General features: G+C 39.8%; 2 protein-coding genes and 1 long non-coding RNA gene across 6 annotated transcripts in view; 1 reads left to right on the top strand and 2 right to left on the bottom strand.

Moving 5' to 3' along the window:
• Positions 1-16,221, bottom strand: part of LOC128696308 (synaptic vesicle glycoprotein 2C-like) — a 494,702-nt gene that overhangs the window by 14,445 nt on the left and 464,036 nt on the right. For 3 of the 4 annotated variants that reach the window (XM_070084944.1, XM_070084946.1, XM_070084945.1), the window contains one exon: positions 15,683-15,842. In XM_070084944.1, coding sequence (XP_069941045.1) covers positions 15,683-15,842 — 160 coding nt within the window. Of the gene's footprint in view, positions 1-15,682; positions 15,843-16,221 lie in introns of those variants that run through there. The other variant, XR_011392006.1, reaches the window with a different exon arrangement.
• The window catches only part of LOC138852687 (uncharacterized), a 335,885-nt gene that overhangs the window by 14,445 nt on the left and 305,219 nt on the right, over positions 1-16,221 (bottom strand). The window lies entirely within an intron of this gene.
• Positions 6,246-15,843, top strand: LOC138852689 (uncharacterized). Its single transcript, XR_011392010.1, has 2 exons — positions 6,246-6,441; positions 15,668-15,843. It is a non-coding gene; the product is annotated as an uncharacterized lncRNA (long non-coding RNA).

The raw sequence follows: 16,221 nt of genomic DNA, 5'->3' as shown, positions 1-16,221 counted from the left end.
ATAAATTGTGACAGATAAATAAGCCGAAGAATTGATATTGGCGCCAACGAGAGTCTTCAATAAAGGTAAAATTGATGTTAACCCTTTCAGGGTCCAAGGCCAAAATCTGAAGTGGTGCTCCAGTGTCCAAGAAATTTTGAAAAAAAAAAAAAATATTTTTTCTTACAGAATTAAAGAGCATATTTTTGTGAAGGTAATAAGACAAAAAAAAAATTCTGATCAGTACTTACCGAGATACAGTGCCAAGAAGTTTGTCGAAAATGATGTGGTGGCGGCAACATCGACGAATTCCACATACGCGCATTACATTATTTTGCGGTTTTTGTTGTTTTTTCTTTTCTTTTCCAATTTTTTTCTATTCCTACTAACATTTGGGGCCTGAGAGACCAATACTGTATATAATGTATATATATAAACTCACTGTATTGAACACAATAACCGCACTAAAGTTATTATCATATTATTGTTTACCACTGTTGTTTATTACAATAAACATGCACAAATCTTGTATAATACTAATGTTCTATCATATATTTACATATTTACAATCACTGGACATGGTTTTAGAACTGCTGGAGCTTGTGGAACTCCTTGAAACAAGGCACCATGCACAGAGGCACCTTACATTCCTCACACATAAACCGAGTGTCTTTGCGTCTTTGTTGCCGTCTTTTTGTTTGTGCACAGACGATGCATCTCTTCTGAGCAAATTTCTTCTGAGTTGAAGGAAGTTGTATTATGAAATGATCACCTTCCCTCCTCAAACGCTTGGGTATATCCTGAGGAATTCGAGGACCGTGTTGTATAGCAGGTGTTGTTACCTGGTACTTCATTATGAGTTGTCTGACAACAGACAAACAAAATTCACCATACGGTGGTCTGTTGCCAGTCTTTATTTGGTACATATTATATGCATTGAGCATTGAAATGTCCATGAGATGGAAGAAAAGTTTCATGTACCACTTGTAACTCTTACGAACACAGTCAACAAAACCAATCTGCATGTCACATTTGTCAACCAAGCGCATGTTTTGTGTATAATCAATCACTGTCACTGGTTTTCGAATACGTTCATTAGTCACTCGATCAACTTTGCCACTGTCTTGCATTTCATTACGGTGAATGGTTGTCAACAATGTGACATCTCGTTTGTCATGCCACCGTAATGCCATGATGTCATTGGCAGTAAACACCTGCACGTCATCACCACGAGCACCTGCGTTGAGCCTGGGCATATGTTTACGATTAGAACGCACTGTGCCACACACATCTGTCTTGTTCACTCGCATGAAATCACTGAGTAATGGGCTTGTGTACCAGTTATCGGTATATAATGTATGCCCCTTACCAAGATAAGGTGCCATCATGTTTCTCACTACGTCACCTGAGATACCCAATAACATCTTGGTATCTTTCAATGTTTTACTACCCGTGTATACAACAATATCCAACACCAGGCCACTGTCACAATCACAGAGTACAAACAGTTTTATACCAAAGCGTTTCCTCTTGCTCGGTATATACTGCTTGAATGACAGTCTACCTTTGAACAAAATCAAAGACTCGTCAATTACAAGATTCTTGAATGGATAAAAGTATATGCTGAACTTTTGTTTGAGATACATGAAAACATTTCTAATCTTGTATAACCTGTCACTTCTGTCAGGCCTGGTTTTGTCAGAGAAGTGCAACATACGTAAGAGTAGGATAAACCTGTTCACTGGTATGATTTCACTGAAGACCGGGGTAGAAATTAGCCGATCTGTGGACCAGTATGCTTTTATATTATGCTTATAGATGTGAGGCATAAGCATTATTGTTGCAAAAAGCAAATACATTTCTGCAACAGTCGTCTCTTTCCACCTGTGTAGTCTTGACTGTGGTGATAAGATCGTATTTGCCATGGTGTACTCAAAATACTTATTACTTTCCCTGACAATAATTTCCATCAATGGCTGGTCAAAGAATAATTCAAAGAATTCCAGTTCATTGGCCGTGGTTCCAAGGGGACAAGTAGGTAGAATTCCACTTTGAGAATCATCAAAGTGGTGAGGCTTGGGAACAAAATTGGGATTTTGCTGCCAATCCCACATACGGTTTGCTGGTGGATACTGGACATCATAGGCTGGTTGTGCGGGTGGTTGTGGTTGTGGTGGGCTGGTGGCTGGCGCTCCGCTTTGTCCTTGAACTGACGAGTCAGCAGCGTGGGTCCCAGCGTGGCCTCGTGAGTCACGCATGGCGGTGCCACTACCATCACCACTAACACCATCCACTGATGCCTGTGGTCTATCCATGCCAAGTGTAGCTACATGATCCTCACTATCACTACCTAAAACTGGTGTTGGCCCACGGGATGTACTCCGGGATGTACTCCGGGATGTACTCCGGGATGTACTCCGTCCCCTGGGCACAGCATAAGGTACACTACCCGAGCGCATGCGGCGGCGAACATACCGACGCTTCACTGGTGAATATGATTCTTCACTATCACTACTCGATTGATCGTCGAGCGCAATAAAATCACAGTCCACGTCACTATCATCATCATTACTGAAGTCAGAGGCCTGGCCACGCGAAAATATTAGTTTTCTCTTGCGATGAGGAACAACCAACCGTGAGCCACGAGTGCCCACACCAGAGGTAGAAGGTTGAGGATCGTCAGGGTTTTCTGCACTATTATCGATATCCTGGTCATTCTTTTCGGTCACTAACTGATCAAAGCCGTAGAATTCATCTTCATTTCCACTTCCATCAGTGTCAGAACTATCAGATAGGAAGAGGAGAGTCCCAATTTTCCGGGAAGTGAGAGCTGACTTGCGACGAGGCATGGTGAACAAGGGTAACTGAGCTGGCGTTCCCACAATGCTATGCGGGCGCCTAGATTTTTTGTTTATGGCGCACACCCACCACGCAGACCCGTTCTATCACATGTAGGCCTATGAGCGTTTTCGTGCTAAATTTGACGGCGCTAGAATTTTGGCGTTGATCTACGGTTTGGACACTCAACGTAAAGCCGTTGGTCTACGGGACGGACCCTGAAAGGGTTAAATGTTCATAAGCATGGTGGCTAATTTAGCAGTCACGCATAATAAACAAGTGCCAAAAAATGGATTATTATGAAATGTTTCGTATGACCTTGCAGGATATGTTCACTCACCGATAAACCATGGGACACTGCCTAAGGATGTGAGTGGGAGGCAGCTTTGTCTGCATGCTGGGCATTAGACAGGTTCCGTACCATCGACAATAACGGAGGGAAATCGATGAAAACAGAACCAAAATACTGACGAAAAAATTTGCGAAAATGGAAATCGGCAACAATGGAGATCAACAAAAAGGGAGGGTCCACTGTATTTTTGTGTGAATAAAAATTCCAAATAGTAAGCAAGAGTATTATAAGAGAGGCCTGTAGACATGACTAATGGACAGAGAAAATGTTATTTTAGTGCCAAGAATGTCTGCAATGTTTATTCTGGACCCAATTTTGAAATTGGCAACCTTTGAAATTTGTGTGAAATTGGCCAAATTGCCAATTTCTGACCACTTTTCTGGGTATTTGAAATAGGTGAATGGGCGCTTTCTTGTACAGTGGAACACTGAGTATCGTACACCCAGAGTATCGTACACTTCAAGTTTAGACCGCTTCTCTCAGTTCAATTTTGTACTGAGTTTCGTACTGTGCCCCATGTTTAGTACCGCATACCAGACCTGTTCGCCTGCCCGCGTCCCCCACACAGGTGTCGTGAGCCAGTCTGGCTTTGCTTATGCTCCTGGAGTTTACCTGGAGAGAGTTCCGGGGGTCAACGCCCCCGCGGCCCGGTCTGTGACCAGGCCTCCTGGTGGATCAGAGCCTCGAGTGAACATTTAACCTGCATGCTCATCCAAACATTTCACAATTAATTCATTGTGTTTGGTGCTTGTTTATTAAATGTGACTGTGAAATAAGCTACCATGGAGACAATTGTGGCCAGATTGTGTTCTCCAGAGGAATTTTGAAGGGTTTGAGGATGACCCTGACCCAGCTGATCCTCTGCCTGTTGTGGAAGGTACTGTGGCATTGGGGAAGTCCATGGGGTTGGAGTTGAGTGGTGAGGATGTGGAAGAGTTGGTGGATGACCACAGCCACTAAAGAGCTGCAAGAGCTTCATCTGGAACAGCATCAGACCACAGCTGAGGAACTTGCTTCAGAGGAGGAGGAAGAGGGAGTGGATGAGGTGCCTTCTTCAGAGACTAAGGAGATTTGTGTAATGTGGAATAGGGTGCAGGCATCTGCTGAAAAATATCATCCTGACCAAGCTGAAACAAGCCATCTCTGCAACAAGTTCAGAGACAGAACCATGTACAATTTTAGGGAAATCTTAAAGAGGCACCAGAGACAGAGGACAGTGGACAGTTATTTCGTGAGACAGGGGTCCAGTGACTCTCAAGCCGGTCCTTGTGACATTAAAAGACAAAGAAGGGAATTAACCCCAGATAAGGACTAGGTACCTAAAGTCCTTTTGGAGGGGGGATTCCCGTTCCAAGCACTAAGCCCTTCCTCACTTCTCCTCTCTATCTTCCAGATACCATCAACAGTCTTCAATGAAGGTAAGTAAAAATGTTATTTTACATGTATATTTAACCCTTAAATGGTCCAAACGTGTATATATGTTCACTCGTGCAGCGCCCCGATTAAAAAAAAAAAATTATAGAAAAAAGAGCACATTTTTTAAGTGTTTTAGAATAAAAAAAATTAGGGTAAGTACTTACAAAGATATGAAGCAGAGAAGTTGGCACTGGATGCTCATGTGATGGCAACATGGAGTCCTGCCGCTTGCAGAAGAGTTGCCAATATACCTTTTATTCTATTTTTCATATTGTTTTATATAATTTTTATGTTCTGATAATTACAATTTATAGTAGTTCTTGTCATTTCATAACCAACTTTATTCTGACACTAGAATTAGGTACTGAAATTGTACTCAAATTGTCACAAACACACTGACAGGTGGACATTTACACCTGTCTTGGTCATTTACTCTTGTCTTGGAATATATACAAAGTATTTATAGGTCCCAGCAATGTTTTGAATATGTGGAAGTGTATGAGAAGGAGGAGGAGGAGGAAGAGGAAAAGGAGGAGGAGGAGGAGGAGGAGGAGGAGGAGGAAGAGGAGGAGGAAGAGGAGGAGGAAGAGGAGGAGGAAGAGGAGGAAGAGGAAGAGGAGGAAGAGGAGGAGGAGGAAGAGGAGGAGGAGGAGCAAGAGGAGGAGGAGCAAGAGGAGGAGGAGGAAGAGGAAGAGGAGGAGGAGGAAGAGGAGGAGGAGGAGAAAGAGGAGGAGGAGGAAGAGGAGGAGGAGGAGGAAGAGGAGAAGGAAGAGGAGGATGAGGAAGAGGAAGAGGAGGAAGAGGAGGAGGATAAAGAGGAGGAGGAAGAGGAGGAGGATAAAGAGGAGGAGGAAGAGGAGGAGGAGGAAGAGGAGGAGGAGGAAGAGGAGGAGGAGGAAGAGGAGGAGGAGGCAGAGGAGGAGGAGGCAGAGGAGGAGGAAGAGGAGGAGGAGGAGGAGGAAGAGGAGGAGGAAGAGGAAGAGGAAGAGGAGGAAGAGGAAGAGGAGGAAGAGGAAGAGGAAGAGGAGGAGGCAGAAGAGGAGGAGGAGGAGGAGGAGGAGGAGGAGGAGGTGGTGGCGGGGGAAGCGGCGGTGGGGGCAGCAGGGGCAGAGGCAGGGGTGGCAGCATGGGCGGTGTCGCGGAGGCGGTGGGGGTGGCGGTGGTTGTGGTTATGGTGGGGGAGGAGGAGGAGGAGTAGAAGGAGGAGAAGTAGAAAGAGGAGGAGTAGGAGGAGGAGGAGGACGAGGAGGACAAGGAGGAGGAGTAGAAGGAGGAGGAGGAGGAGGAGGAGGACAAGGAGGAGGAGGAGAAGAAGGATGAGGAGTAGAAGGAGATGGAGGAGAAGGAGTAGGAGGAGGAGGAAGAGGAGGAGGAGAAGGAGGAGGAGGAGGAGGAGGAGGAGGAGGAGGAGGAGGAGGAGAAGAAGAAGAAGAAGAAGAAGAAGAAGAAGAAGAAGAAGAAGAAGAAGAAGAAGAAGAAGAAGAAGAAGAAGAAGAAATAATAATAATAGGTAATAATAAGTTCTCTTGAAGCATGAGAAACAAAGTCCACCTCTGACAGTGACATGATAAGATGAGATAACATCTGATAAGAGCTGATGTTTGATGGACATACACGAGGGTGAGGGAGGGTGTAGCTGATAAGAAAAGATTAGAGGTGACATTTGATGAGCATCACGCTCCCTTTGTTTTCGCTGGTACACAAACATTTCTGTCTATTTGCCTGTCTATCAAGCTCCCTGTCTGTCTATCCATCTAGCTCTCTGTCTCAGAGAGAGCCACAAGACTGTGTCATCACCTTTACTCACATCTTCAAGCAGAGTATAGCACTTTGTCTGGAGTTTTGGGTTATCCTAGGTAATTTATACTATGTATACTTGTATTTATGTTTACTTGTAAGACAGATAGACAAAGACAGATTGAAAGAGACAGAGACAGACAGACAAAGCCAGAGACAGACAGACAGGCAGACACAGATAGACAGAGACAAGGACAGACAGACAGAGACAGATACAGAGTCAGATAGACAGAGACAGACAGAGATAGACAGAGATCGACAGACCCTAAACTTGGGGTTAATATCACTTTCCTCTTAAAAAAGGAGTGTTAATATGACATTACATCAGTGAATCCTTGGTGTTTGCCGCACTGTTTGCTCTAGCTGGCACTCAATTTAACTGGCGCTCCCACAAAATACTAAGTGGTCCCAGATTTTTTAAATACTGTAAGGCCCCACTTTACGGCGTTTCGCCTTATGGCGTTCCGCTAATATGGCGATGTCAAATTATGACCAAAATTTGCTATACGGCAAGCGGTCTTTTAAATACGGCGCCCCCCACCCGGTTTGTTTACATTTTCCGTGACCACATGTATTATGTCAGGAAACTTTCCAAAATTTCAAGTGTTTTAAAGTTACTACATATTTTATATGTACTCTGATAATTATACTTATGTGTACCTGTACCTAAATATACTTACACACTGTGCTGGTGTGCAGGTACACATTAAAATCGCTAAGTCTCTCTCTACTCATGACGCCAATACTACGTAATAATAATCACTCTTGGGCACACTAAATGTCTTGTTTTACATCAATACAGTGGACCCCCGGTTAACGATATTTTTTCACTCCATAAGTATGTTCAGGTGCCAGTACTGACCGAATTTATTCCCATAAGGAATATTGTGAAGTAGATTATTCCTTTCAGACCCCCAAACATACACGTACAAACGCACTTACATAAATACACTTACATAATTGGTCGCATTTGGAGGTAATCGTTATGCGGGGGTCCACTGTATAGGCATTTTCATTAATTCATCTAAGATATTTTCCTCAAAATTATATATGAAACCCATTACATAGCATATAAACATGATACATACACTCAATAAAAATTGATGTAAATATGAGATTTGTTTACAAAGCAGCTGTGAGGTAGTGTCGGAAGAATTATGTTTTCTCTAGTCAAACACTGGGGGGTAACTGTAGAAAAATATTCTTTTCGTATGGAAGGTTCCTTGATGCTGGTGAGGGGCTCTTGATTTAGGGAATTGGATCTGTGCTCCAGTTCCCCAAATTAAGCCTGAATGCCTTCCACATCCCCCCCCCAGGCGCTGTATAATCCTACGGGTTTCGCGCTTCCCCCTTGATTATAATAATAATAATATGTATAGCAATTCATGACCCTTGTGGGTTTAGTGCTTTTTATAATAAATAATAATAATAATTATTATTAATAATAATAATATTATTATTATTATTATTAATATTAATACTACTACTAATAATAATATTATTATTATTATATTATTAATAATATTATTATTATTATTAATATTAATACTACTAATAATAATATTATTATTATTATTATTATTAATATTATTATCTTCATTCACTCTAAAAATGGTGTGTTGCTGTTTGTTTATTCTGAACTAACTTGTACAACTTGTACACAATGTAAGAGTATTTGTATTGTGAGGTAATTATTATTATAATAAAAAAATATTGAGGTAAATGTTTTACAAACTCTTACAAACGTATGTGAATGAACTAAAAGTAGACACACATTAATACGCATTTATTTCGTCTGACCAAGTGATTGTTCACTACCTGTTCAGTTTGTGTTCTTACATTGTCTCAACTCTGTATCTCGTTCTCTCTCTTGTTTACTCTTTCGTTAACTAGTTGGCTCTCATTGACGATGGCGTCTAAGGTTAGCTGTGATAAAAAGAGAAGTCGTAAGCCTCTTGCTTTAAGTGCCAAGTTAGAGGATGATGGTGTGCCATTCTGATTTTATTCAATAAACACCCTGCCACTCACCTCTCACACATTAATATTAATATTTTAAGGTAAGTAATAAGTGTACTCTGTGTGTATCTTACCTTTTATTGTGTTTTTAATGCCTATTTTTATTGCTAACTTAATATAAGTTAGTGTAAACTTGTTGTCTGGCATTTATTGCATATTTTATATGCTCTGATAATAATACTTGTGGAGCCGGGTGGAGGGACAACATTACGTTTTCTCTGCTCAGCCATCAGAGAAAACGTGTATGAATCTGCTTTTGGCCCAGCCACTCCCCCACTCCGCTTTTGTTTACAATTTTCAGCATGAATTATTCATTACTTCTACCTTCATTTATGATGGTATCTAAAGGTAGTTGTTTGAAATGATTAAATTCAGTGAACAAGGCATGTCGATGTTAATAATATGGCTCTGGGCCACAGTGTAGGTAGCCGGTAGGTGTAGCCCAGGCTACACCTACCGGCTACCTACACTGACTTTATACAAATAAATACTACTCACCTCTCTTCCTATATTAAGACTAAACATATTTTAAGGTAAATAATGAGTGTACTGTACATGCATTTTACCTCTCTGGGATGCTTTAAATATCGTATATTAAGTATGAGATGGGGAGCCAGTGCTACCTACACCGGGGCTACCTGCACCTGACTTCCTACAAATAAGTACTACTCACCTCTCTCCCTACATTAAGATTACAAATACTTTAAGATAAGTAATGAATTTACTGTGACTGTATTTTACATTGTGTGTTTTTAATGCCTAGCTCTATTACTAACTTAATATAATTTAGTGTAAACTTGTTGTCTGGCATTTATATGCATTTACATTGGAAAAAATGGAGTTCTGCCTTCCGGCGATGTCTGCTTTCTGGCGACAGCCTGGAACCTAACCCGCCATATAAGTGGGGCCCTGTACTGCGCACACCGAGTGTTAAGACCCATTCTATGCTGACCAGGCATCTCAGGTCAATCGTGCCAAATTTGGAGGCAGGAAAATTGAAACGTATATATATACGTTTGGGGCACTACGCGTAAGAACGTATATATACGTTTGGACCATTTAGGGGTTAAATGTTTATTTCTTTCTTTCTATCAACACACCGGCCGTATCCCACTGAGGCGGGGTGGCCCAAAAAGAAAAACGAAAGTTTCTCCTTTTACATTTAGTAATATATACAGAAGAAGGGGTTACTAACCCCTTGCTTCCAGCATTTTAGTCGCCTTTTACAACACGCATGGCTTACGGAGGAAGAATTCTGTTCCACTTCCCCATTGAGGTAGGAGGAAATAAACAAGAACAAGAATTAGAAAGAAAATAGAAGAAAACCCAGAGGGGTGTGTATATATATATATGCTTGTACATGTATGTGTAGTGTGACCTAAGTGTAAGTAGAAGTAGCAAGACGTACCTGAAATCTTGCATGTGTATGGGACAGAAAAAAAAGACACCAGCAATCCTACCATCGTGTAAAACAATTACAGGTTTCCGTTTTACACTCACTTGGCAGGACAATAGTACTACTTCCCTGGGCAGTTGCTGTCTACCAACCTACTACCTAGGAAATGTTTATTTATCTATTACTAATTTTAGTACTATTTATGTTTGTTGTGTGTATGTAAAATTATAATTAATCTATAAAATATATTTTTTATTAATATTTGGGTGTCTGGAAAGGATTAATTGGATTTACATTATTTCCTATGGGAAATACTGCTTCAACTTTAGCACGTTTCGACTTTAGTACTACCTCCTGGAACAGAGTAAGTACGAAACTCAGGGTTTGACTGTAGTACTCAGTCGACAGAATAGAAGTACGTACTGCAAATAAGTTTATTCAGGCATACATAAATTCAGTTACATAGATTATCACACATAGTAGTGTATGTATAAAGAACCTAGGTTAACCCCAAAAAAGTCAAAGTGACTTATTTCCTGTATATTGGACCCCCGGTTATCATAATTAATCCGTTCCAGAGAGAGTGACTAAACCCGAATCTGACAACATCCGAATTCATTTTCCCCATAAGAAATAATGTAAAACCAATTAATCCGTTCTAGACACCCAAAACTATTAAAAAAATAATTTCTTTTTACATGAAATATACATTTACCTACACAGGAAACACTGAGATATGCACAATGAAAACAATAAATTGACAGTTACCATTATTGAAGACTTGTTGATGTATGGAAGATGGGAGGAGGGGAGAGGATGGAGGAGTTACTATTGTTTGGAAGAGAAATCCCCTTCCATAAAGACTTCAGGTACCAAGTCCTCTTCCGGGGTTACTTCCCTTCTTTGTTTTTTAACCCTTTCGGGGTTTCGGCCGTACTAGTACGGCTTAAGCACCAGGGTTTTTGACGTACTAGTACGCATAAATTCTAGCGCCCTCAAATCTAGCAAGAGAAAGCTGGTAGGCTTACATATGAAAGAATGGGTCTATGTGGTCAGTGTGCACAGTATAAAAAAAATCCTGCAGCACACAGTGCGTAATGAGAAAAAAAAAATCTTTGACCATGTTTTTGGTTTAAAACAGTGACTTTGCACTGTATTTTCATATGGTATTTATTGTTGTATTTTAGTTTTCCTGGTCTCATTGTATAGAATGGAAGACATATTACAGAGATTGAGATGATTTTGACTGGTTTTACAATTAAAAGTACCTTGAAATTGAGCTCAAAGTAACAGAAATGTTCGATTTTTGCCAAAGTTCAAAAGTAAACAAATCATGCTAAGAGTCCAATACACGTCAACTGGTGAGTCTAATATTCTTTCACAAGTGCGCCAATATTATTTATACCATTTCTACACTAATGCAGTAGTCTGCATAACAGTAAATCTTATTTTTTTTGTGAGAATAAAAAATCAAAGTGGAAAGCAAAAGAAATGTAAGAGGGGCCTGGGGACATGACTAATGAACAGAGGAAATGTTATTTTAGTGCCAGGAATGTCTTTCTTGTTTATTCTGGACCCTATTTGGAAATTTGCATCTTTTGAAATTTGTGTGAAATTGACAAAATTGCTACATTCTGACCACTTTATTGGATAGTTGAAGTCGGTAAATGAGTGGTTTCTTGTACTCATTCGATAGAAAAAAATGGAGTTCTAGCGAAATAGTTATGATTTTTGTCGACTAGTACACTGGAATTGGCTGAAAATAGGGCTCAAAGTGGGCAAAATCGCCAATGCGTAAACATTGTCGAGACCGCTAACTTTGTGAGAACATAATTCCTTAAGTTTTCCATCAAATTTCATACTTTTGGTGTCATTATGATCGGAAAAAATTCTCTATCTTTTCATAAGAAAAATAATTTTTTTTTTGAAATTTTGGCGACCCTGAGAACAAGTCTCTGAGAGGGCCTGGCAACCCCCAAAGGGTTAATGGGACTAGGAGGAGCTTGAGAGTCACTGGACCCTGTTACTCAAAAAAGGGGCGTTTCTTTACAATTTACCTAAAATAGGACATGACATTATCATTGTACATCTTGCCAACATGGCCTGTAACAGCTTTGTCAGGGTGATGTTCATTCATAAATGTTTGCACCTCACTCCACTTTGCATAAATGTCCCTAATCTTTGAAGAAGGCACCCTCTTCATTTCTCTTCCTCCTCCTCTGAAGCAATTTCCTGAGCTGTGGTCTGTTACTGTTGCAGATAAAGGCCTTGAAGCTCTTCAGTGGTTAGCTCTTCATTGTGGTCCTCCACCAACTCTTCCACATCCTCGCCACACACATTCAACCCCATGGAATTCCTCAATACCAAAATACTATCCACAATTGCCATAGGCTCATCAGGGTCAGCCCCAAACCCTTCAAAATCTCTCTCTTGGACACATTCTGGCCACAATTTTCTCTAAGCAGAGTTCAAAGTCCTTGAATTCACTCCCTTCCAACCCTTACCTAAAAGGTTTATGCAATGGAGGATACTGAAAGGATCTTTCCAGAACTCTCTTAGGGTCAAGTGAGTGTCAAAGCACCTTTGAAACATTGCTTTGGTGTACAGTTTTTTAAGTCTGAAATGACCTGCTGGTCCATGGGCTGGATGAGAGGAGTGGTATTAGGAGGCAAGAACTTCACTGTGATGAAACGAAACTTCTTCACCATTTGCTCTTCCAAGTCTGGAGGACGAGCAGGAGCACTGTCCATTACCAGGAGGCACTTGAGTTCCAATTTATTTTCCAGGAGGTATTTCTTCACTCTGAGGCCAAACACTTCACTGAACGAATCAAGGAAAATGTCCCTCGTGACCCATGCTTTACTGTTTGCCTTCCACATCACACACAAGTTACCCTTGATGACACTGTTTTCCTTGAACTCTGGGATTTTCAAAGTGATACACCAGTAAAGGCTTCACTTTGAAATCCCCACTAGCATTACCACAGAACATGAGAGTTAGCCTGTCTTCCATAGGCTTGTGTCCTGGGAGTGCCTTTTCCTCCTGCGTGATGTCGGTCCTCTTTGGCATTTTCTTCCAAAAGAGGCCTCTTTTGTCATAACTGAACACTTGTTGGGGTTTGAATTGTTCAGCCTTTATGTACCCCTTGAATTCTGGAACATATTTTTCAGCAGCATATTTTCAGAACTTGAAGCCTCGTCATGCCTTACCACACTGTGTATGCCACTACGCTTCTTAAATTTCTCAAACCAGCCTTTGCTGGCCTTAAATTCACTAACATCAGCACTAGTTCCAAACATTTTCTTTATGAGATCATCATGCAACTGCCTTGCCTTTTCACAAATTATTGACTGCATAACACTATCTCCTGATAACTGTTTCTCATTGATCCACACCAACAATAGTCTCCACATCTTTCAGTACATTTGCGATCTCTGTTTTGTGAGCATATTTGCACCTTTCGCAACAACAGCTTCCTTGATTTCCTTTTTCCTGGCCACGATGGAAGCGATGGTTGTATGGCATTTGTTATACAACCTGGCAAGCTCTGCCAGACGTACTCCACTTTCATATTTTGCAATGATGTCTTTCTTGAATTCTATAGTGTTTCTCACTTTCTTTACCTATGGGCTGGCACTAGAAGCTTTCTTTGAGCCCATGGTGGCTTATTTAACAGTTGCAAGCACTAAAAAGAATGGAATAATATGAAATGTATCATATGAATGCGTGGGCTGATAAACAATGGCACACTGGCTGTAAATGGCGTGTCGGGCTGCTGTTGCCATGCGGACATGTTCGGGACGAATGACTATTACCGAGCTCAATGACGATCACCGAGCCAATATTTTGACAAGAAAATGTTAAGATTTCCGAATATTACAAAATCCGACGAGTACAATATCTGGGGGTCCACTGTACCTGGCTTGGACTTGCCATATATGATTTTTGGTAAATATTTTTTTCTCAGTTGCTTGTTGGACTATCTTACTGAAACTTGGGCAATGCATGATGGAAAGATGCTTCTTAACCCTTTGAAGGTCCGTGCCGTAGATCTACGGCTATACCTTGAGGGTTCAAACCGTAGATCTACGCCATGAGCTCAGCTCACTCTGATAAGCTGTGAGCGGTAAATTTGGGCCTAGATATGAGAGAATGCATCTATGTGGTATGTGTGCACCACATAAAATAAATCCTGCAGCAAACAGTGCATAATGAGAGGAAAAAAACTGAGACGGTAATTTTTTATTAAAACAGCAACTTTGCAGTGTTTTCTCGTATGTTTTTTATAGTTGTATTTGCGATATCTATTTCTCATTTGATAGAATGGAAGATATATTACAGAAATAGAGATGATTTTGATTGGTTTTAGTAATGGAAATGGGTTGAAACTGAACTCAAAATAACAGAAATGTTAAATTTTTGCTGATGTTTAAGAGTAAACAAATGATCCCACACGTCTAATACATGCTAGCTGGTGGGTCTAATATACATTCACAAATGTGGTGATATTATTTATACAATTATTACAGTATTGCATAACAGTAAATCTTCCATTTTTTTGGTTTGAATAAAAATTCATTAAAAGCCTGAAAACATAACTAATGAACAGAGGAAATGTTAGTTTAGTTCCAGGAATGCCTGCATTGTTTATTCTGGACCCTATTTTGAAATTAGAATATTCTGAACTTTGCATTAAATTGGCCAAATTACAAATTTTTGATAACTTTATTTTATAGTTGAAACAGTTGACTTGGCTATTTCTTGTGCTCACTCGATAGAATAGAAGTAATACTAGTGAAATAGCTAAGAATTTTGTCGACTGAAGTAATATAATTGGCCTAAAATGGGAGTCAAAGTCGGCAAAATCGCCGATGCGTAAATATCGCTGACACATCAAAATTCGCGAGAGCATAATTTCGTCAATTTTCCATCAAATTTCATACTTTTTGTTTTATTACCTTAAGAAAAAGATTCTCTACCATTTCATAGGAAAAAATAAAATTATTTTTTGAAAATTCTTGGACACCGGTGCACACTATGAAATTTGGCCTTTGGACCCTGAAAGGGTTAATGTACACCAAAAATTAAAGAAATTGGACAATAAATAATGGAGTTCACTTCTCAGCTATTAGCTGCCCCTTAGCAGTACATTTTTGTATGGTTTTTAAGGTTGTATTCTCGTTTTTTTGTCTCATTTAATAGAATGGAAGATATATTACAGAAATAGATATGATTTTGATTGGTTTCACAACAAAAAGCACCTTGAAATTGAGCTCAAAATGGCAGAAATGTCCAATTTTTGCTGATGTTCAGTGAACTTTTTTTTGTAAGTCAAGTTGGTTAACTTTATTAAGTGTATTCTAACCTAACCACTCTGTAATTTGGCAAACTCAGTAATCCGGCATACTACAGGTCCCAATAATGCTGGATTTGTGATGGCGGACCTGTACTTGCACATTCAGACAACCCAACTTTTTGACTACATGTGGGAAAAGGAGTAAACTCTCTACTTTATTTGCCTAAAGTGACATGCATGATTATTGGGTAAGAAATTTAATCCACTCTCACCAGAACATAGATGCAAGACTTTATTATACTAATAGGAAACATAAAGAAAGATAAATGGTAAGTGTCTAATGAATGAAAGTAGAAGTTGCTATGAAGTATCTGTTGTCTTACATATTTGTGAAAGAAAAGGAGAAAAACATCAACCTTGTCTATAAAACATTAATAAACTTACTTTTGACCCAAATCACATTAATTTTTAATGCAAATTTTTAATTTGTTGTATTACTGCTTCAAGAGATTACATATGAAAATAATATTTTCCTAATATAGTTTTTTTATCTAATCTATAATTTATTCATATACAGGTGCTGAAAACATACCGCAAATGTGTAGGAAACAATTCTGCACCAAGACAGTCAAGAGCATTGAAGCCCATAGTTGAGACAGCTCCAAACACACAAGCAAGTATAATGTTGTCAGTCGATGTCTTCACAAAATATACACCAAATGCTGTCACACCAGAGAGTAACATGCTGAAAACTGAAGGAAACAAATTATGTGAAGGATAATTAACAACATTACCAGATTTAATTTCTAAATACGAATGATCACAAAGTCTACTGCCAAACAACATTCTTCCCCATTCTTCAAAGACATAAACCTACTTATTACAAAACATTCATTCATACTACTGTGTATACATTTTTTTTAATATGTTGGCTGTCTCCCACTTAGGCACAGTGACCTAAAAAAGAAACACTTTTACCATCACTTGACACTTTCACCATCATTCTTACATAATCACTGTCTATGCAGAGGTGCCCAGATATGACAGTTTAGATGTCACTCCAAATAGCCAATATTCCAAACCCCTCCTTTAAAGTGCAGGCATTGTACCTCCCACTTCTAGGACTCAAGT

This window comes from Cherax quadricarinatus, chromosome 14 (assembly GCF_038502225.1).
Source record: "Cherax quadricarinatus isolate ZL_2023a chromosome 14, ASM3850222v1, whole genome shotgun sequence".
NCBI classification, from domain to species: Eukaryota; Metazoa; Arthropoda; class Malacostraca; order Decapoda; family Parastacidae; genus Cherax; species Cherax quadricarinatus.
The sequence above is the reverse complement of the archived record's forward strand: the minus strand, read 5'-3'. Positions and strand labels throughout refer to the sequence as shown.